This window comes from Urtica dioica, chromosome 2, assembly GCF_054948205.1.
Source record: "Urtica dioica subsp. dioica isolate 48M chromosome 2, U.dioica_male_clone48M_v1_H2, whole genome shotgun sequence".
NCBI lineage: Eukaryota > Viridiplantae > Streptophyta > Magnoliopsida > Rosales > Urticaceae > Urtica > Urtica dioica.
This window is the reverse complement of record NC_142757.1, coordinates 35,050,340-35,073,055: the sequence shown is the minus strand read 5'-3', so window position 1 is coordinate 35,073,055 and position 22,716 is coordinate 35,050,340. Positions and strand designations below refer to the sequence as shown.

The 22,716-nt window shown below is 41.9% G+C and overlaps 3 protein-coding genes and 1 non-coding gene across 4 annotated transcripts; 3 read left to right on the top strand and 1 right to left on the bottom strand.

Moving 5' to 3' along the window:
• Positions 1–11,787: 11,787 nt before the first annotated feature.
• Positions 11,788–15,791, top strand: LOC149404545 (uncharacterized). The gene is made up of 3 exons (XM_089607573.1): positions 11,788–12,254; positions 14,456–15,470; positions 15,516–15,791. The coding sequence occupies exons 1-3, from the start codon at positions 11,788–11,790 to the stop codon at positions 15,789–15,791; spliced, it is 1,758 nt and encodes a 585-aa protein (XP_089463699.1).
• Positions 14,451–14,554, bottom strand: LOC149404546 (small nucleolar RNA R71). The gene has a single exon (XR_016295679.1). It is a non-coding gene; the product is annotated as a small nucleolar RNA R71 (small nucleolar RNA).
• A 22-nt stretch (positions 15,792–15,813) lies between the features above and the next one.
• Positions 15,814–16,270, top strand: LOC149404544 (uncharacterized). Its single transcript, XM_089607572.1, has 3 exons — positions 15,814–15,890; positions 15,992–16,211; positions 16,265–16,270. The coding sequence occupies exons 1-3, from the start codon at positions 15,814–15,816 to the stop codon at positions 16,268–16,270; spliced, it is 303 nt and encodes a 100-aa protein (XP_089463698.1).
• Positions 16,271–18,808: 2,538 nt separating this feature from the next.
• On the top strand, positions 18,809–19,276 carry LOC149404543 (uncharacterized). The gene has a single exon (XM_089607571.1). It carries the CDS (start codon positions 18,809–18,811, stop codon positions 19,274–19,276), a length of 468 nt encoding a protein of 155 aa, XP_089463697.1.
• Positions 19,277–22,716: the final 3,440 nt, after the last annotated feature.

Genomic DNA, 22,716 nt, shown 5'->3' with positions numbered 1-22,716 from the left:
GTTAGGTTTGTTTATGGACTAAAGACTAAGGTTTTATCATAAAGCTTCAAACAAGGAATAATGAATGAACGTTTCAACTTTTATTAATGAATAAGCAATTACAAGCAAGAGTCTTCATAAGACTATATTACATCAAATGTACATAAATAGAGATTACAACTCTTCTTGTGGGCACCATTGATAACAAAAACTAAATGTAGTTTTAAAAAATTTAAATTATATGCTCATACACTTTGTCTAGGTAATAAAGCGTTTTACGAATTTTTAAAGAAATAATTTATATTTCGCCGCTTGCTAGAAGCGATAAATCTTTTCTTAATCAGAGATCTATTCCAACACCTGATGCGGTCGTCCCAACTATCTAGAGATGGAGATGGTGAGCGGGTCGAGCTCTCTTCGGGGAGCGACTCTTTTTCACCACGTGCTCGGGAGTGCAAGAAATATTTTTTTGGTCACAGTAGCGTTATCGGGGTTGTAAACACCCTCAGAACGCATGGGTGGTTGATTACTCATTTTTTCTCAAGTCCGAGAAAGCGGAGTTTTCAAAAGAAAAGAAGAAGATGATTAGAAGGGATTTTGGATGCGCAAGTCGGGAAGTCCCCTCCTTCGAGCACCTGAATGTTATCGCACGAAAATAAACAACGATTTAAGGCTTTGGGTGGTTCGAGTCATGGCCGCACCCGAGCCAAGGTAACTATTCGACAGAAATTGGACTTTGTGAACTCGAAAGTCTCGAGTTGAGGTTTCTCCAGTTGGAGGTGTTCTCTGAGGAGAAAATGGGGTGAATGGAGGGCGTGACTGCATTTCTTCTGAGTTGCATACGTACTCGCATTGCGGGATCAAGTCAAAATGTAGTTCAAAGTGTGTGTATACGTTGTATGAGGCGTGGAGCTGTGAGGTTTGCTCGACGGAGGAGTCCTCGGCGATGTCTCAGTGCACTAGGATTGAGTGACCCAAGAGAAAATGTGTGTTTTCTCCCTTTGGACACGCATGAGATTCTCAATAGACACTTCCAAATGTAGCTTTGTGCGTTGGACGCGTAAAATCTCAGACGCAGCTTGTGCATTGGACGCGTAAGGGATTTTCAGTAGAAAACCCTGAGCGCAGCCTATGGGCTAGATTAAGCATTCGATTACAAGAAATTGTGATAAGAAAATCTCCGGCAGCGTTTTAGAACTCTGAGAGTGAGTAATCTTGGAGAGGAATGAATGTGTCTCTCCCCCTCACTGAGAATGAGGTATTTGTAGTGAATGAGGAGGCCTAGGATGGCATCTGGACGCACCTAGGGAATGGGTGGTGGGCTTCAGGCGTGCATACAGTGAGCGGGCGTGCACTAGCACGGCGCTCTAGTTCGCGAGCGCGGCACCACCAGGTGCTCTGCGCACAGCGCGTGCGGTCCTTTCAACGAGTGTGCAATGGCGATTCCCTGCTCCATGTGGGAGATTGTGTTGTCAATGGTGCCCACAAGAAGAGTTGTAATCTTTATTTTGTACATTTGATGTAATAAAGTCTCATGAAGACTCTTGCTTGTAATTGCCTATCTATTCATTAATAAAGTTGAAACGTTCATTCATTCTTTCTTTGTTTGAAGCTTTATGATAAAACCTTAGTCTTTTAGTCCATAAACAAACTAAACAACTTACGAAGAGACAAATGTAGATTTGCATTAACAAACTCTTCCTAGTTTGCTTAAAACGCTATATTCGCAATCTTAGGGTCAAAGGACTATTGACCTCAGTATGATTGTTAGAAGAATCTATGATGTCTGGTTATAAGGCATTGAGAGTTGGGGACTCTATAGTTCTTCTAGGTATCTTCCGAAGGTACTGAATTGACCAGTGCACTTCTAGAGACAAGATAAGAACAAACCATTTAACCTCTTATGTCTCGAAGTCACTATGTATGAATCGCATCATGCTTACCTTAATCCTGAAATGAGACATGCCATTTCACACCTTAGTATTCTCATTTGAGAAAGTCAGAGTTCGGACTCACTATGTGATTCCGAACAGGGCCTATTGGTGAAGTACTAAGTTGTGAGTATGTCATGAGTAACTTTGTGAAGTTCTCATAGATATGGAATTCATGTACAAGATTGCTGAAATGCAATGTATGTCACCTCATGCTTTGTTCCTTGGAGTTTGAATAAATGAACTGGCCAGTGTCCAAATTGAGTCCTGACTCTTTTGGATGAAACAGTGTGACTTGTTAGCTCCTCGTCAATACATTGTTTCTAACTTATTCACAAGCGACAAAGGAGTTGAGGAAATAACAGCTAGAAGGGTAAAATGGTAATTTAGTAAATCCCGACTAGCTGATGACATTCATGAAGGGTAAACATAGATAATATTCAGTGGATCCGCTCATCATAATTAGGTTGAATTCTTGAGTAGAAAATAAATTCATTTGAACCGAGAGATTTTCAGTGTCAGCTCTTTAGTGGAGTCAGTTGGCATTAAGCTAAACTTGGAAAAGGTTTGTGAACTTTTGAGTCCAAGTGTTTAGCTCAAGCTTTGTTCATTTGGGTCCATGAGGTCACTGTCACGAATCACATCGATTGGAATAGTTAAACTGGAAGCTAAGTCAAAACGCAGAACGAAAATAGTCAAAAGGGTATTTTTTTTCTTTTGAGACAAAGGATGAAATGAATGTCAATAAATTTTTTTGACAAGTTCATTTGATGACTTAATGTCACTCGGCCATGACTTGATCATTGGGCCTTGTGAATTAATTTCATTTCATAAGAATTTTATTGAAAATTCTTAATGGGCCTTTTTCATGTTCTCATGAATAAATGAAGCAGCTTCTAGAAGCTCCTTCTAGAGACATGTTGGGCGCTCAACATACCTAAGGAAGGAGAGTTTATTTTGTGCATAAATGTATCAAGATACTTTCCAAAAGAAAAAGAGGAAACAAATTTCCTCTAGAAGGAAAGCATAACTTCGGCCAAGAGAGAGTCAAAGCAAGGCTTGGAACAAAATAGGAAACAAATCCAAGGCTTATTGAAGCCTATGTTGGCCGAGCATCTCAAGTGGGAAAAGAGGTAATTGGCTCATGAATATGTGATATTCTATAGAAGAGGAAACTACCTTATAGAAGGTGAGACCTCTCCTATAAATAGGAGCCTCATTTCCTCACAATTCAATTCATCCAAGTTTAAGAGATTTGAGAGCTTCTATCTCTAGAACTTGTGGTTGCCGCCCCTCTTCTCTCTCTCTCTAGTTTATTTTCGATTTTTTTTGTTTTGGCACCTAGGTCCTCACTCGACCTAGTGTTTAGCTCTGCGACTTCAAGACTCGTTCTTAAGTCGTAGTGTTTAAAAGTGCCCACTCACTAATTCCTTTATTTCGAGTGATTTAGTGATAGAAACTTTCGTGGTTGCTCGAGGTGCCGAGGAAAGAAAGAGGGACGTGCTGCGAGGGGAGACGAGCGTTGCAACTTTCCAAAAGCTTCTTCAAGGTTCAAGCTTCAAGAAAGGTTAGTAAACTTCTTAGCTTATAATAGTTTTTAATTACATGTACTTGCACTTTGTCTAGGTTAGTAAAAACTGTTTTTACTTGTAAAAGAAAATTTTTAAAATTCCGCCGCTTACCGAAGCGTTAATTATTTTCTTAAACCCTAGATCGATTCCAACAGATTGGGCTTGGACTTTTCGGGCCGTTTGGATAGGCATTTTCCGTCTGTGGACCTCAGTGGATTTTTTGAGTGACCCGGCCCGTTGGACCTTTAGAGATCGGAATTTCGTGCAAGTCGCGCGAAATTTAATATTTCAGGTTTTTCGAGAACGACTGACAACATGAACGAATTACTATTGTTTTTTAAATTGCGTGGGGAATTTTATTTGAAATTATTATTTGTATATGGCGTAATGCACTTTTTCGATCATGGGGAAATAGTCAACGATGGTTGAGACTAGCTCCAACGAAATCTTTAGCCAATCCCTTTATTTTTCTTCGTCTTCGACGAAATGTTTTTTTTTTTCTCTCTCTCTCTCTCTACTTTTGTCTCTCTGTATTTTTATTTTTATGTATCTATTTTTCCTTTTCTTTCTTGTGTGGGTATTTGTAATTATAAAATAAAAAATAAAAAATAAGGTTAGTATTTATACTCGAGGGCATTTTGATAGAGAATTTTCATTAATTGGGCTTAATAATTGAACTAATATCAAGCTTAGATCCTAACTTAGAAAAATATGCAGAAATGGACTTTTGTACAAAAAACAGACAAAAATACCTCTCTGATTATCTATACCTCATCCACTCATAAAATTAATTAATTTGAACACTTCAATCTTCTCTCCCTCTCTCAAATCCTATCTACTTAAGTGGATTTCAAGGAATCATGGGTAAGATTACGAACTTAATCATTTTAAATAACTTTTGATTGTATATGATAGAATGTAGTGATAAAAATCGATCAAATCTGAAAAAAAAATAGTCAAAAGTCTGGGTTTTAACTTTTTTGTACGATGGTATACGATATGGTAGGATGAGATTTAAATTTTTTTGCATGATGAAATTTGGAACAAAAATTATGGTATGTACGATGTTGTACGATTTTGTACGATGGAATGTTGTATCATGTTGTACGATGTTGTATGATGGATAAGCTAATTTTTCATAGATTGACTTTTTTGCAGTTTTTATCATGGTTAACGACACTTGGGAGAAGGAAGAACACTTATGGAGGTTCACCAATGCAGATACGCGTGCATTCGCAGTTCTGAAAGAGATAACGTACATGGAGTTGGTAGATTCTATATACAAAAAGCTCGAGTTACACAGATTCGCGTTCGACTTAAAACTCGAAGTCCCATACACAATGGGTACGATTCCGATGGATCCTGCTGTTTTAAAGGAAAATGGTGATGAAGGAAAATGGTGATGTTTTGTATTTTATGAAGCACAAATATCGTAATAGATTTCCACTTTGTGTAAGTTTGGTACGGAAATAGATCATTGCGCCTATTGCGTATCGAGGAGTATGTAAAGGGAAAGATGTGGAAGTTGGAAGGGTGTCTCGCAATGAACCAAAGAAGAGACGAAATACTCTTGTTATCGAGGATCGATAAAATGATCCTATAATTGAAAATGAAGACGGTGGCTGTGACGATGAATTTTTTAACGAGTACAAGGGTGCCGAAAATGGTGATGAAGTATACATGCGTGATGGAGACTGTAATCACAACACTGACGAATATGATGGACACAATAGTGACGAAGATGATGAATACAAAGGTGGCGAAGGTGATGAATACGAAGGTCGCGAATGTGATGAATACGAAGGTGACAAGGTGATGAAGAAAATAGTGACAGAGATGATGGAGATAACAATGGTAGAGGTGAAGAATTTAAAGAATTCGCCAATCCGGAATAATATGAAGAGTTTGTGGAAACTTTTATTGTACCAGCGGGTCATTGTGAACCATCGGGTCAATGTTAGCGTGAGCCTCCGATGATCGGATCACCTATCGTCCCTTATTCATGGAAAGCACCCGATTTCATCGCCGATGATGTTGTGAAGGAAGAACCGAGTCATTATCCAAGTAATTCTTCTACATGTAATTTAGATCTCAAGTGGATTTAAATTTTCATGTAAAATCTGTTAAGTTATTGTTTAACTAACCTTTGAAAGTAACAGGTAGCTCAGAAGAAATATATATTGGGCAGCAGTTTGAAAACAAACTTGAATTGAAGAAACATATCCACCTATACGCGTGAAAAATAAATACGAACTTAGAGTGAAATCGTCTTCGAAAAGGAGATGGTATGTTTTATGCAAAGACGAGAAATGCACGTGGAGGTTGAGGGGTGTCGTGCAGTGGTTTGATATGTGGGAGATTACGTCGTGCGAGGTTAAAGACTCATGTGCGTCTGTTGTTCAAACAGAGGGCCATCGAGGAGCTGCACCGTGGGTCATCGGTCAAGTATTTAAAGACAAGTACTCAATTAGCTCTATGGAGGAGTATTCGGCGCATAAGGTCAAGAAAGAAGTGAAGACAAGATGGGGTGTGAATATATCGTATCTGAAAGATTGGAGATCCAAAGAGAAAGCTATTGGGTACGTGTGGGGTACACCGGAACAATCCTACCAGATGTTACTGTCTTGGCTGTACGTGTTGAAGCAAAAGAATCCCGGGACGTTAACAAACTTTGTGCGAGATAGTGACAAATTCAAGTATGCTTTCTTTTCTATTAAGGCGTGTCGTATAGGCTTCAAAGCATGCCGGCCGGTCATATCATTGGATGATGCATTTTTTAAGACAAAATACGGCGGACAATTGCTTTGCGCAATTGCAATGGATGCGAATTTATAATTATATCTACTTGCATTTGGAGTTGTAGATAGCGAGTGTCATGCTTCTTGGATTTGGTTTTTGAGAAGATTGCGAGAAGCTATCGGTGAAGACGTACCTAATTTCACGTTCATATCCAATCACCACGTTAGCATCATATACATGGTGTCGAGGTTGTGTTTTCTGGTATCCCTCACGGAGCATGTTACCATTATTTACAACTGAATGTCCAACACAAGTTCAAGATAGGGCATTGGATGATGATGCTTACGCCTTCAGTAAAATAGCATTCAAAGCTAATTTTAGACAGTTGAGACAGAAAGATGTCGAGATGGCAAAGTATCTCGAAGAAGTTGGTGTCGATTGGTGGGCCAGAGCTTTCTTTTCTGGATAACGGTAAAAGTCTAAAACTTCTTGTGTACTGAATTTCAATGTTATTGATTATATAAACGTTGTTTTTATATAGGATATTAGGGAAAATATCTATTGTGCTTATATGTATTTGGTGATGATCTGGAACTGGGATACGATGAAGAATGTGGCGGGAATGATTTGAAGATAAAGAAGAGAAGAACTCTTCAGTGCGAGTCTATTTTGAAATGTATAGCTTATGAAGACAATAATACAATGGCCGTTAATATAGATGACAACGAAGAAGATCTCAGCTCGCTTTTTGTTTTTGTTTTTGTGTGAAATTTGTAATGGTTTTTTTTGTTGTTTGGTGTGTGAAGGGCTTTCATTGAATATTGATCTAGTCTTTGTATAGGGAATGATGATTTGGAGAAGAAATGTCTATTTCTTAATAATACTATGGAAAAAACTTTTTTCTTAATAAAAAGTTGTATAAAATAACTTGTCAATAAATAAAAACTTGTATAAAATAACTTAACTTGTCCAAAAAACTTGTATAAAATAACTTGTCAAAAAAAGTTGTATAAAAGTTAATAAAAATCTAAACATGTCACAAACTTTAAACTTGTAAAAAAAAACTTTAAACATGTTTACTTGTAAGCACATTGTGGGACCGTTTGATCGACTAGCCATGTCAGAGGACGGAAACAAATTTTGCCCTCGTTCAGCTCCCGATACGACATACGATGGTCGCTGAAGAAACCACCTATGGACACAACCCTAGGCAGTACTCGAGTCCAATTATGCATAAATAAACATTTTAACAACCAATCAATAAACATAATAATCTTAATAACCATAATTAAACCTTTTAATTGTGATAACCATAAATAAACTTTTACGTTATTCCATCATCTCATTAAAGTCGTTCTGATTACCCGTCGTCTGCACGAGGTCCTTCTAGCAATCGAGGACGGTAATGGTCCACTCCTCGATGTCAACCCAGAATGTGAACCAATGAAGGTTCTTGAAGTTGACTACGAACAGGATCTCGCGAGCGCCCGTCCACGGCAAAACATCGGCGTCTCGATACCCACTCATCGGGGTAATCACCGCCCTCATGTCCCATTCCACGGGCTCGGGCTATGTCCCCAGTTCAATGGCCTTCTTCTTGTTCGCTCTTTCCGTCATGAATCGGCCGTACGTGCTTGACCCACCGACAATCCATGATTCGGACGTCTTGCCGATATCTGTCGAGCGCTCATTGGCGAGCCCGAAGCATGCACAGTATGGCATCAATATGCTACGAAATAACAAACATATAATGTTACTTTAAATTAGAAGGGAATGCGAATTATAACAAATAACGTACCGAATCGTGTAGCCGTTTCGTTGACTCCAAGAACGTCTTGAAGAACTTCGGATCCGCGTCGCGAGTCTTAAGGCGAACAGAACCCAAGAATTTGTCGTTCCACTTCGACGACCGCATCCACTTCACGAAAGGATTAAAATCCTTTTCCTTCGCGTCCTTCAATGGGTTGAACGCACGGATCTGCTTTTATGCGTACTTCGGCTTCATCGGATCAGTGAACGCGTCCCAATGCATCGTCTTCTGTCGCACCTCACACTCTGCACGTGTGGGAGTTTTTTGTGCCTCTCCTATTTTCCTTTTAAGCGGGGTAGTGAGCATGAGTTGATTTTCCAGAACGTCTGAACGACGAGGACTGGAAGACGACGTAGAAGGCCTCGAGGAAGACACCGACCTTTTAGAAGAACGCTTCGATGAAGACGTCCCGCTTTGAGATGAAGAAGCAGGGGGCTTCTTCGACGACTGGGGTTGCGAAGAAGACAGCGCGGGTAATGAAGACGCCGACTTTTTAGAAGATGAAAGAGGATGAGGAGGATGAAGAAGAGGTCTTCGGGGACGACGACACCTTCAGCTTGAGTCGTGGGAATATCACCCCCAGGCAAGCCCGTAAGTCCGTGAAGACGACGTTCAGCCTCTCCGACATTCGAATCTGCAAGTCACAAAATTTAAACATGTCACAAAACTTTAATGAAATTTAAACTCGTCACAAAACTTCAATAAAATTTAAACTTGTTACAAAACTTTAATAAAATTTCTTATAACTTCAAAAATTAAATTTATAATTAACCCTTAAACTTAAACTAAATTTAAACTTCACTTTAAACTTAAATGCAATTTCAAGTTAACTCTAAAATTTAAACTAAATTTAAACTTAAATTCAATTTAAACTTTACTCTAAAACTTAAATCCAAACTTAAAATTTAGAACTTAAACTAAAAATAAACATAACTTCAAACTTAAAATCAATTTAAAATTAACTCTAAAAATTAAACGAAATTTAAACTTCACTTAAGCTTAAATTCAATTTAAACTTAACTCTAAAACTTAAATTATATATAATAATTTAACTTCTAACTTAAAATTTAAAACTTAAACTAAAAATAAAAGGGAAAATGACACAAATATACCATGTGTTTTAGTGAAATGTCGAGTTTAACCTTTGGTTTTCAAAAATGTCTAGTTCATACCCTCTATTTAACTAAAATGACGAAATTATACGATCTGTTTAACTAAAATAACGTAATTATACCATGAAATAGACAACAGCACCACGAATCTTCTTGTTATTGAATTTTCATTGACGTTTACTATAATATTTATATTTAAACATTAATTATCTTTATTCATTCACGTCATGTATGTAATTTATTTAAGAACTAAAAAATAAACAACAGTCTCTTGGTCGTGAAAAACACAAAAAGATGCAAATGGGTAAAAATCGAGAGTTGATAGTCATCAAAATCACAAATCCGAACATATAATCAAGGATTTAGAGTTGCAATTCGAACACGGAATGAACTAATTTATTCGGAGATATGAATTTTATTATTTAATTTCAATTTAAGGTTAATTTTGTTTCAAAATTGGGAATTTGAAAATCAGGGTACTAGTTTTGATTTGATTCGGTTTTTCTTATAAAAGAGTTAATATCAATGAAAGGGAGATTTTTGATACTGTTATCTATTTCAGGGTATAATTGCGTCATATTAGTTAAACAAAGGGTATAATTTCGTCATTTTAGTTAAACAGAAGGTACGAACTCGACATTTTTGAAAACCAAATGTTAAACTCGACATTTCACTAAAACACAGGGTATATATGTGTTATTTTCCCAAAATAAAATAAACTTAAAACTTAAATTCAATTTAAACTTATGTCTAAAACCTAAATTCAATTTAACAATCTAATTTCAAACTTAAAATTTAAATATTAAATTAAAAATAAACTTAAAATTAAATTTTATACCTGGCCCCGCCTAATTTGCTTGATTCTATGCCCGTTCGTGTTAAGAGCGTGTAAGACCATCCCCTGCGATTGCCGTAGTTCTTCCCACGTTTCTCGTGTTATGACAAACGGCTCGGGAACGTCGGGCCGATGGGTCACTGCGGGCCTCGAGCCGGCTTCGGGAGCGGAATTCTCAGCGATATCGACACTAGGGAAAGGAAGTGGGCGAGCTTCCGGACTGGCACGACGAACACGTGGAGTGTCTAACACGTGTTCGTCATCGGAGTCTGATAAGCGCGTTATAAACGTGTTTGTTTGTACTCTCGGAAGTGAAAAGAAGTTAGTTTGAGAGCATTTTCATTTGTTTTGGAGTGTTTTTCTTAATTTTCAGAGTTTGGAATTTCAAAGATGACAAATAAAGCATTCGACGACGACGGGGCAATCACAAGGAGTTCAGAACATCTTTTGGATCTCGATTCCGACACTCGGAGCTCAAGATAGGTGGTTCAAGGTGAATCGGACCCGCGAGGCAACGCACAAACTTACAGAGTCTTGTGCGGTCCCTGTGCGGCGCACAGCCATTTGAAGAGCCTGTGCGTTCTCCTGTGCATTTTGTGTGCGGCGCACAGGCTGCCCAGAAAAGACCTGTGCGGCGCACAGGAAGGGGTGTGCGGCGCACAGGCCCCGAGTCCAACTTATTTGTCGCGCGTTTTAATTGTAATCCAAGCCGTTCGACACGATCCGACGGCCCATATGAGCTCCGAAAAACCTAGGAAACCTACAAAAAACACTTTAGTTTATTTAGAAACATATCTTTACTTTTGCTTTTAGTTTTGTTTTCATTCGGCCGCAAAAATCCCGGGAGAGAAGAAGCATTCAGAGAGGATCATCGTCGCCACAATTCTCGTTTTCATCATTCACAGTTTTTATCTCTATTCTCTGAATCTTTGGAACCTCCGTTTTTATTAATATAATTCAGTTTTTAGTCATGTTTGCTTTATAATCATCGCCGTTTATTTTCCGTTCAATCATGCACTAAATTCTTTAAGGGCTATGGTGTAACAAGTTAGGAATATGGTTATGGATTCATTCATGTCAAATTAATGTTCATATGCTCTATAATGTTTGTTTATTTTAATTCCGTGTGTAATGCTTGAATTCGATTAGCTACCGTGTTCATGGTATTAGGATTGCTTAATGCTCGGAAGAGATTAGGTTAGTCGTGCACAAGGATTAATTTACCGGGATACATTCCTAGGCTAGGAATCTGTTTCGGAGTCGTGTGAACGTTCTTGTTTTTTAATGCTAGCCATTGTTTTTAGGGGTTGAGATCGAGAGAAGATATCCCTGCATAGGTTTAGATTCTTAGATGTTCGAGAGAAATCTTAGATTACCATTATCGTGTGCGTGATTAGCAAACATAAGAGTGTGTGTTTTGTGCGTAATTCCCGAATCCAAAACATAGGAATAACTTGTGAAGCCATAGTTCTTGCTTTCTCACTATTGTAATCTTTCGTATTTTAATTGTTTTTAATTTTCGTTTGTTTTGATAACCATCATAATCATCAAATCATTGGGTTCAATTCGTGCTAGTAATCTTGTCAATTTAATTAAACATTTTCCTCGTGGGATCGACTCGTACTTACGAACTCTACTACTTGAGCGACTACGTGCACTTGCGTACGGAAAAATCGCAACAAGTTTTTGGCGCCGTTGCCGGGGAATTTTGTTTTAATTAAGATTAGATCAACTAGTTTACTATTTGAACTTCTTTTATTTCTTTTGTATTCATCTAGTTTCGTGTTCTCTTTTGCTTTTGTGAATGTGCATGCGAAAGGACGGTGAATCGAGTCTTCTTCCGATCGACCCTGAAATCGAGAAAACCTGCAAACATAATCGACGAGCAAAGAAGACACAATCAACGATGGCAGAACCTGCACCCGAACGACCACTCATGGAGTATGTGCAACCCACGGTCCAAGAGTATCGCTCGGCGATCAAGAATCCATCGGTTGAAGGGAATCGAAGCTTCGAGATCAAATTGGGGATGATTAACATGGTTCAACAGAATCAATTCTCGGGAGCCCCCAATGAAGATCCGAATGAGCACATCGCAAACTTCAATGAATTATGCGATACTTTCCAAATCCATAATATCAGTACTGATGCCATTCGTCTTCGATTATTCCCTTTCTCTCTACGCGACCGAGCAAAGTCTTGGCTCAAGTCGCTACCCGCCGACTCCATTGAATCATGGGAAGACCTCTGCAATGTCTTCTTCGCCAAGTTCTTCCCGTTCGAGAAGACAGCCCGACTACGAAACTGTTGTCAATGGTGCCCACAAGAAGAGTTGTAATCTTTATATTCTACATTTGATGTAATAAAGTCTCGTGAAGACTCTTGCTTGTAATTGCTTATTCATTAATAAAAAGTTGAAACGTTCATTCAATCTTCCTTGTTTGAAGCTTTATGATAAAACCTTAGTCTTTAGTCCATAAACAAACTAAACAACTTACGAAGAGACAAATGTAGATTTGCATGAACAAACTCTTCGTAGTTTGCTTAAAACGATATATTCGCAATCTAATGGTCAAAGGACTATTGACCTCAGTATGATTGTTAGGAGAATCTATGATGTCTGGTTATGAGGCATTGAGAGTTGGAGACTCTATAGTTCTTCTAGGTATCTTCCGAAGGTACTGAATTGACCAGTGCAGTTCTAGAGACAAGATAAGAACAGACCATTTAACCTCTTATGTCTCGAAGTCACTACGTATGAATTGCATCGTGCTTACCTTAATCCTGAAATGAGACATGTCATTTCACACCTTAGTATTCTCATTTGAGAAAGTCAGAGTTCGGACTCACTATGTGATTCCGAACAGGGCCTATTGGTGAAGTACTGAGTTGTGAGAATGTCATGAGTAACTTTGTGAAGTTCTCATAGATATGGAATTCATGTACAAGATTGCTGAAATGCAATGTATATCACCTCATGCTTTGTTCCTTGGAGTGTGAATAAATGAACTGGCCAGTGTCCAAATTGAGTCCTGACTCTTTTGGATGAAACAATGTGACTTGTTAGCTACTCGTCAATACATTGTTTCTAACTTATTCACAAGCGACAAAGGAGTTGAGGAAATAACAGCTAGAAGGGTAAAATGGTAATTTAGTAAATCCCGACTAGCTGATGATATTTATGAAGGGTAAACACTGATAATATTCTGTGGATCCGCTCATCATAATTAGGTTGAATTCTTGAGTAGAAAATAAATTCATTTGAACCGAGAGATTTTCAGTGTCAAGTCTTTAGTGGAGTCAGTTCACATTAAGCTAAACTTGGAAAATGTTTGTGAACTTTTGAGTCCAAGTATTTTAGCTAAAGCTTTGTTCATTTGGATCCATGAGGTCACTGTCACGAATCACATCGATTAGGAATAGTTAAACTGGAAGCTAAGTCAAAACAAGAACGAAAATAGTCAAAAGGGTATTTTTGTCTTTTGAGACATAGGATGAAATGAATGTCAATAAATTTTTTTGACATGGTCATTTGATGACAAGTAACACTCGGCCATAATAAGATTAATTGGGCCTTGTGGATTAATTCCATTTCATAAGAATTTTATTGAGAATTCTTAATGGGCCTTTTTCATGTTGTTATGAACAAATGGAAAAGCTTCTAGAAGCCTTTTCTAGATGGTATAGGCGCCCAACATACCCAAATAAAGAGAGAATATTTTGTGCATAAATGTATCAAGATACTTGCCAAAAGAAAAAGAGGAAACAAATTTCCCCTAAGGGGAAACCAAGGTGGGCGCCCAAATGAGTCAAGAGAGAAGCAAATAAAAGAGGAAACAAATCCAAGGACTTACTTGACAAGTCTTGGCCGCCCAAATGAAGGAGAAGAAAAGGAAATTGGCTCATGAATATTTGATATTCTATAGAAGAGGAAACTACCTTATTGAAGGTGAGACCTCTCCTATAAATAGGAGCCTCATTCTTCTCATTTTTCTAATTCCAAAGTTTTAGAGATAGAGAGCTTCTCTCTCTAGAACTTGGCCGCCCCTCTCCTCTCTCTCTCTAGTGAATTTCGTTCTATTGTTTTTTGCACCTAGGTCCTCATTTGACCTGGAGTTTAGATCTGCGACTTCAAGACTCGTTCTTAAGTCGTAGTGTTTAAAAGTGCCCACTCACTGATTCCTTTTATTTCGAGTGATTTAGTGACAGAAACTATCGTGGTTGCTCGAGTGGCCGAGGAAGAAAGAGAGACGTGCTGCGAGGGGAGACGAGCATTGCAAACTTTCCAAAAGCTTCTCAAAGTTCAAGCTTCAAGAAAGGTTAGTAAACTTCTTAGCTCATACTAGTTTTTATTTATATGTACTTGCTCTTTGTCTAGGTTAGTAAAAAACTGTTTTTACTTGAAAAGAAAATTTTTAAAATTCCGCCGCTTTGCGAAGCGTTAAACTTTTTCTTAAACCCTAGATCAATTCCAACAGAAACGAGATCCATAGTTTCGGACAATGGGAAGGCGAATCTCTACACGAAGCATGGGCTCGCTTCAAAGAGATGCTGAGAAAGTGCCCACATCACGGCGTCACCCTTCCTATCCAGCTTCAGATATTCTACTACAGGCTGCTCTCATCCACGAAAACTTTGGTGAACACCGCGGCAGGAGGCACGGTGCTAACTAAGACACCCACAGAGTTCCAGGAACTCCTAAACGAGCTGGCACGAGGCAATGACCAATGCTCGGTGGTGAAGCGGATCATGAAGCCACCCCCAGCATCCTCGAATGCCACGACATCCACACCTGATGTGGAAGCAATTAGAGCAGTGACGGCTGAATTGGCGGAACTTAAGAAGCAGTTGAAGGAGATGCAAGTCACAGCCCATGCGGTGCACTCGGCACCAGAGCCATGTTTCTGGTGTAACAGGCCTCACTTCACCGACGACTGCCCAAACGCAAACGAGTGTCAATCCGAGAATGCAAATTTCGTGGGGAACTACAATCGTCCAACGTTCCAAAACTCCAACAACTACTACTCAGGTGCACGGAACAACCACCCAAATTTGGCATGGAAACCGCAGCCTCAAGAACAACAACAACATCAACAAGGGTTCCTGAATCAAGGACCGCCCCGGGGGTTCCAAAATCAACAACAAGGGCAGCAACAACACCAAAGGGGGTTCCAGCCACAACAACAAAATCAGCCCGCCCCTAAGGATGAAATGAAGGAGATGTTCATAGCCTTCATGTCCCGAACGCAGACGTATATGCAGAATCAAGACGCGGTGATGCGTAACCTCGAAGCACAGATGGGACAGTTGGCCACGACAATCAACACAAGGCCACAAGGCACGCTCCCGAGCAATTCCGAGCCTAATCCAAAAAATCAGTGCAATGCCATCACGCTTCGTAGTGGGCTAGTAGTCGACAACTCCGACAAAAGGAAGGAGAAAGCATCGGAGGACGAAGTAAAGCCCGCAGCCCCGGAGATTCCAGCACCCCCGGTGATTCCTCCAGTTAAGATACCATTCCCAGAGTGACTAAAGAAGGTGAAGCTCAATAAGCAATACGGGAAGTTCCTAGACATCTTCAAGCAGCTCCAAATAAACATCCCGTTCGCTGAAGCCATTGAGCAGATGCCAAACTACGCCAAATTCTTGAAGGACATCCTCTCTAACAAGCGCAAGATCGAGGATTGCAGCACCATTGCACTTTCGGAGGAGTGCAGGGCGATTCTCCAGAGGAAGCTCCCTCTAAAGCTCAAGGATCCGGGAAGCTTCACCGTTCCATGCACGAGACGCCCACTTCGAAAAGGCACTGTGTGACTTGGGAGCAAGCATCAACCTCATGTCGTACTCCATCTTCCAGAAGCTCAACATTGGAGAAGTGAAGCCCACAAGAGTGACGCTTCAAATGGCGGATAGGTCCATAAAGCATCCCCGAGGCGTGATCGAGGATATCCTTGTCAAGGTGGACAAATTCATCTTCCCGGCTGATTTCGTTGTTCTCGATATGGAGGAAATAGAGACATTCCCATCATCTTGGGAAGACCATTCCTAGCCACCGGAGGAGCCTTGATTGATGTCCAGAAAGGCGAGCTGAAATTACGGGTTCAAGACGAGGAGGTAGTTTTCAGCGTGTTCAAGTCGATGAAGTACCCGAAGGCAAGTGATGACATATTCCGGGTAGACCTCTGCGACGCAGCCATCGACGATCACACCCTTCGCCCGGAGGATCCACTAGAGGTATGTCTTCTTAACTCATGTGAATTCGCTAACGAGTTTGTTTAAATGTTCAGCACTAGATTACGCGAATTACATGAACGGGTTCGAAGCAAACAAAAGAAAATACTTCGAGGAGCTGGGAGAAAGCACAAAGCGCGTAAAACCATCGATTGAGGAGGCCCCGAAGATAGAATTGAAAGAGCTACCTGCGCATCTCCGCTACGCATACCTCGGCGATAAGGAGACACTTCTGGTCATCATCTCCGCCCACCTCAATACTGAAGAGGAAGACAAGTTGTTGAGAGTGTTGCGATCCCGCATGCCTGCAATCGGATGGACTCTTTCCGATATCAAAGGGATAAGTCCATCTTATTGCACGCACCGCATCCTCATGGAGGACAACTGTCGGCCATCGGTAGAGCACCAACGAAGGCTGAACCCAGCGATGAAAGAGGTGGTGCGTAAGGAAATTCTTAAGTGGCCCGACGCTAGAGTCATTTACCCGATCTCCGATAGCTCATGGGTCAGCCCAGTCCAGTGCGTTCCAAAGAAAGGTGGCATGACGGTGGTAAAGAACGACAACAACGAGCTCATCCCAACTCGAACCGTCACCAGACACCGAATTTGCATGGACTACAGGAAGTTTAACACAGCCACTCGGAAAGACCACTTCCCGCTCCCGTTCATCGACCAGATGCTCGATCGGCTCGCCGACCATGAGTAATATTGCTTCCTGGATGGTTATTCCGGCTACAATCAGATCGCCATCGCCCCAGAGGACCAGGAGAAGACCACATTTACATGTCCGTATGGCACATTCGCTTTTCGGCGAATGCCTTTCGGATTGTGTAACGCACCGGCAACGTTTCAAAGGTGTATGATGGCAATTTTCTCCGACATGATCGAGCGATCAATTGAGGTATTCATGGACGATTTCTCTGTTTTCGGTTCTACTTACGATGTTTGTCTCGAGAACTTGTCCAAGGTAATAGACAGATGCGTGGAGACGAATCTAGTCCTCAACTGGGAAAAATGCCATTTTATGGTCAAAGAGGGGATCGTACTAGGCCATCGAGTGTCGTCAGAGGGGCTGGAGGTTGACCGAGCAAAGATTTCCACGATCGAAAAGATACCACCGCCAATCTCGGTCAAGGGAGTGAGGAGTTTCCTGGGACACGCAGGCTTCTACCGGAGGTTTATCAAGGACTTCTCGAAGATCACGAAGCCCCTATGTAGTCTCCTAGAGAAGGACATGAAGTTCGAGTTCACAAAGGAGTGTGAAGTTCAACACACTAAAGGCAAAACTCAGCTCGTCCCCGATTATAGTCGCCCCCGATTGGGATGCACCATTCGAGATCATGACAGACGCGAGCGACTTCGCCGTAGGTGCGGTTTTGGGGTAGCGAAGAGAGAAGGCATTCCACGCCATTTACTATGCAAGCCGAACTCTCAACGACGCTCAGCTGAACTATGCCACCACCGAGAAAGAGCTTCTTGCCGTCGTCTTCGCCTTTGACAAGTTTCGGCCCTATGTCATTGGCAACAAAGTCATCGTCTACACCGACCACGCAGCCATTAGATACTTGATAACGAAGAAAGACGCGAAACCACGACTAATCCGGTGGGTGCTACTCCTTCAAGAGTTCGACCTCGAGATTCGAGACAAGAAGGAAACAGAGAACCTCGTCGCCGATAACCTCTCCCGCCTTGAAGATCTCGCCCACGTCCCCGACCGTAAAGAGCCGATCGACGATAACTTCAGAGACGAGAAGGTGATGGCTGTGCAAGTGATTACCCCGCCTTGGTATGCCAACTTCGTCAACTACCTTGCAGCCGACCTTTTACCACAAGAGCTCACTTACCACCAACGAAAGAAGTTCCTCTCCGATGCTCGGCGATACTATTGGGAGGAGCCGATCTTATACCGGCAGTGTGCCGATTTGGTGATCAGACGATGCGTACCAGAAGACGAGATGCTCTCCGTACTCCGCCACTGCCATACACTAGAGTGCGGAGGACACTTCGGGCCAAACAAAACGGCGGCAAAAGTCCTCCAAAGCGCCTTCTATTGGCCAACACTCTTCAAGGATTGTGGTACTTTCGTCGAGGCATGCGATCGATGCCAACGGACGGGCAACATGTCGAATCGGAACGAGATGCCACTCACGAACATCATGGAGATAGAGCCGTTCGACGTGTAGGGGATGGACTTCATGGGGCCCTTCCCATCGTCCTATGGGAATAAGTACATCCTCCTTGCTGTCGACTACGTGTCGAAGTGGGTTGAAGCAAAAGCGACGCCGACGAACGATAGAAAAGTGGTGCTCCGCTTCCTCAAGCAAAACATCTTCACCTGGCATGGCACACCGAGAGCGATTGTGAGCGATGGAGGCTCCCATTTTTGCAATCGGAAATTCGAAGCCCTACTCAAGAAGTACAGTGTCACGCATCGGAGGGCATTGGCATACCATCCGCAATCCAACGGGCAAGCCGAGGTGTCTAACCGTGAAATGAAGAAGATTCTAGAGAAGACGATGGGAAGCTCGCTCAAAGATTGGGCTCACAAGCTCGACGACGCACTATGGGAGTACCGGACGGCCTTCAAGACACCGATATAAATGTCCCCGTACCGGCTCATCTATGGCAAGGCGTGCCATCTCCCGGTCGAGCTCGAGCACAAGGCCATGTGGGCTATGAAGGCGCTCAACTTCGACCACCATGCCGCGGGGCAGCAACGACTCCTTCAACTAAACGAGCTCGACGAGTTTCGTCTCAACGCCTACGAGAACGCAAAGATCTATAAAGAGAAAACGAAGGCGTGGCACGATAATAATATAGTGCCGAAGGAGATCCTACCGGGCCAACAAGTGTTGCTCTTCCACTCTCGGCTCAAGCTATTTCCGGGAAAGCTCAAGTCACGATGGTCTGGCCCGTTCAAAGTCAAGCAAGCATTCGCGTCGGGTTGGTTCGAACTCGAGAGCAAAAGTGGAGCCATTTTCTCGGTGAACGGACAGCGGATCAAGCCATACAACGGTGGACTCTTCGAGAGTGAGAAGACCGTGGCCTACCTCGACATTCACGCATAACTCGGTACCCCGTCAAGCTATTTGACGTTAACTATAGCGCTTCTCGGGAGGCAACCCGTGATTCTTCTTTCGTCGCATTTTAATTTTTTATAAATTAAAAAAAAAATCATGTTTTCGAAGTTACTTTAGTTTTTAGTATTATTAAAAAAAAAAGGGTCTGTGCGGCGCACATAAAGGCCTGTACGACGCACAGATACCCAGAAAACACCTGTGCGGCGCACAGGCCCGCGACAGACTCTTTAAAAGTGGTTTAAGTTTAATTTTTTCATTTTTTTCAAAACCACTCCAACTCTTCTCCCTTCCCCTCCGCCTCTAACATTTTCTACACTCAAATCTGTCACTTTTTCACGAAATTAACACCTAAATCAACACCACCAACACTCGTGTAACATCAATCTTTATTTTATTTCTTCGATCTACGTCGATTTGTGCATTCGTTCATCATTTCTCCCGAATCACGTAAGTTTCCGATTCTTAATTTCTTCGAATTTCATTGCTTGCATTGAGTTATATGAGTGTTTAGGACTTTCATTTCATTGATTATAATCGTTTGCGGGCAAGTTTGATTCATTATTGTGCCATTCTCATCATTTTTTTGGCTTGCCCACTACGTGTTCGTAAAAATGTCCGAATGAAATTGGTGAAGTTTGTAGCGTTAATTCGAAGTGATTTGTGTTTGGCATATGTTTATAAAGTATGGATTATGAGTTTGAATAAGAAATTGTTATATTTGGGAGTGATTTGATAGGTTGTGTGGTCTCGGGTTAGGTTGACAGTACCGAGACCCGAGAGCGTGCATGGACTTAACGTGTGTTGTTGGTGTTATGTGTAGTATGTCGACAAGCCGGAGAACGAAGAAAGCGAAGAAGAACCAAGCTCTGTCAAGTGCGCCTTCTCCTTCCTCAGCGGTCAGATCGAGCACCGCGATTGCCCGGAGACTTCAACCGGGAGCGGATGTGGCATACAATAAGCTCGTCACGCGGAACTACATACCGGAGAGAGAAATCAATGTCACCGATGACGCCAACCTCTGTGGCCACATCCTCCAACAAATCCAAGCGCGGCATTGGCAAGGGTTCACCACGATCAATACGAAGCCAAACCTATCGGTGGTGCGAGAGTTCTACGCGAACTTGAGTGTCGTTCTCAGCGGGGCCACGACGGTGAAAGTCCGGGGAGTTAATGTATCAATTTCTCCCGACGACATCAACGAACACCTTGAAATCCCTGAAGTGAAAATGACGTGGTTCGATAACCACGAGAGGAACCCGCCGCTCGATGACATCATCCGTACCCTTATCAAAAAGGGCCATAGGCTGTGGAGACTAAACCCAGGTCGAAATGCAGCGAGAGCACTCCCCGTGGTTTATGCCAATTGCTTCGCTCGTGCTTGGTCACACTTTATCGATTCCAACCTCATGCCACACACGCGAAACCACGAGCCGACAAAAGATAGGGCAATGGTCCTCTATGCCATTGTGGTCGGCCATGCACTCAATGTGGGGAAGATCATCCGGAAACAAATGGAGTCGATTGCAAGCACACCCGGGAACTCGAACATGGGTTTTCCCGGCCTCATCACCGACATGTGTAGGAGTGCGAGAGTTGTCTTCTTCAACAATGATGAATACGGCAACACGGGCCAGAAGATCAACTCGGCCTTTATCCAAACCCTTCACGATACATCGTTGGGTACGGCCAAACCAAATGGCCAAGGCTTTTACGAAGACGATCGCAACTCCGACTCCGAGGACGAAGAAGAAGAAGAAGATGAGACGAGAGAATGAGGAGATGACCAAGCCGGTCCAAGCGAGCAACATCAATGCGGCACCACCGATGCGTACTACGAGCAACTGCTCGAGAGGATGGACCGGCTCACCACCACTGTGGAACGCCTAGATGGGCACAACAGAGAGCTCCATGATTATGTGGCTCAACGGTTCGATAGGCAAGATGAACGCTTCAACCACATGGACTACCGACTCAATCGAATCGACGCCTTCAACATCGAGTATGGAGAGCGAAGCACCGAGTACCATCGATTTCAAGAGGAGGCCTACGATACATGGGTCTCGCGCTACGCACCTCCACCACCCGACACGGGAAGTGCATCCACGTACTACTCCCCCTTCCCGGCTTATCCTTCGCGTCTCTCGACCCCCTACGAGCAACCACTGCCATACTATGGAGACATTCCCACCCCGCCGTACGACCAACCACCATACCACCATTCACCACATCCGCCACCGTACGAGTAGGGGAGTTCGACCACCCCCGCAAGATAAGTTTTCTTCCCATTTGTGCTCATTAAACTACATTGGGGACAATGTAGATTTTAAGTTTGGGGGGGTTCTTGTTTTGTGGATTTGTATATACTAGGATAAATTTTTTTTTTGTTTGTGAGGTTTTTAGGTAGAAATTGGTGTGAATTGTCTCGATTGATTGTTATATTGTTTGCCGATGATATTGTAATGCCTTAGCTTTAGAGGTGAGATTTGTTCATGAACTACTAGGTGAGAAAGAATTTGTCGAGTTCTAGAGTTTCCATATTTGACCCGAATGATGCATGTCTCGACCCTTTAGGTAACCTTGGATAGTAACTTGACTGATCACTTGATTGAAAACACCCACAACACACTAGAACCTCCTCTAATTCCTAATCGAGGCGAAATAAATTACACACTAATCTATGTCGAAATGAAGTAAGCATTAGGATGAGCCATGTAGACCTAAAAAGCCGACCCGATCATGGATATCCATTAGAACCCTTTTTAGAAAAAGCCAAACACGACCCATCTCGTTCTAAGTCACTAAATGAGCTTAACCAAAGAAGACATTCCCACAATGAACCCGTTAAGCTAGATAGGACTTCATCGCTTTTTCACTTCTATATGACTTGTTCGTAGAACGATCTTCCGAGTCACAAAAAAAATGTCAAAAGCTCGTGGAATCCGTCGTTGTTTTTATTCATTCACTATGTAAAAAAAAAAAAAGAGAAAAAAAAAGAAAAGAAAAAAAAAAGAAGAGAAAAAAAAAAGAAAGAAAAAGTAAAATAAAATGCAATGAAGAACGCTCGTCTTTAGCATTTTGTAAATTATGTTTATTTGTTTTGAGTTTGTTGACGGTGTTTAAACGAGTAGTTTTGACTTGGATGAGAGTTCGAGCGAGTCTAAGGAGGTGATTAGTGACCCTAGTTAGCATAACCATGAGCCGTGAAAATATCCATATCTACCCGTGACCTAAGCCTAACATTACAAGCCTTAAAGACTTACCGATTGACTAGAAATGATGTGTGTAAATTAGTGGAGACTAAGGGAGAAGAGGGGGCGTATGGGTGTGTTGAGCCGAAATTCACGAAATTAGGCATGAGAGTGTTTATTGAGAGGGGTTGGAAGAGTTGCAAAGCCTTGGGAGTCGAGAGTGAGCGAGATCGAAAGCAT

Bases quoted from the DNA above. Each gene is read 5' to 3' on its own strand.
- LOC149404545 (XM_089607573.1), top strand. From the start codon at position 11,788: ATGCGAAAGGACGGTGAATCGAGTCTTCTTCCGATCGACCCTGAAATC. The intron at 12,255-14,455 runs GTTCGAGAAGAC...CAATTCCAACAG, and splicing joins TTCTTCGCCAAGTTCTTCCC to AAACGAGATCCATAGTTTCG. The intron at 15,471-15,515 runs GTGATTCCTCCA...TGACTAAAGAAG, and splicing joins CGGAGATTCCAGCACCCCCG to GTGAAGCTCAATAAGCAATA.
- LOC149404544 (XM_089607572.1), top strand. From the start codon at position 15,814: ATGTCGTACTCCATCTTCCAGAAGCTCAACATTGGAGAAGTGAAGCCC. The intron at 15,891-15,991 runs GTCCATAAAGCA...TGGAGGAAATAG, and splicing joins ACGCTTCAAATGGCGGATAG to AGACATTCCCATCATCTTGG.
- LOC149404543 (XM_089607571.1), top strand. From the start codon at position 18,809: ATGTCCCCGTACCGGCTCATCTATGGCAAGGCGTGCCATCTCCCGGTC.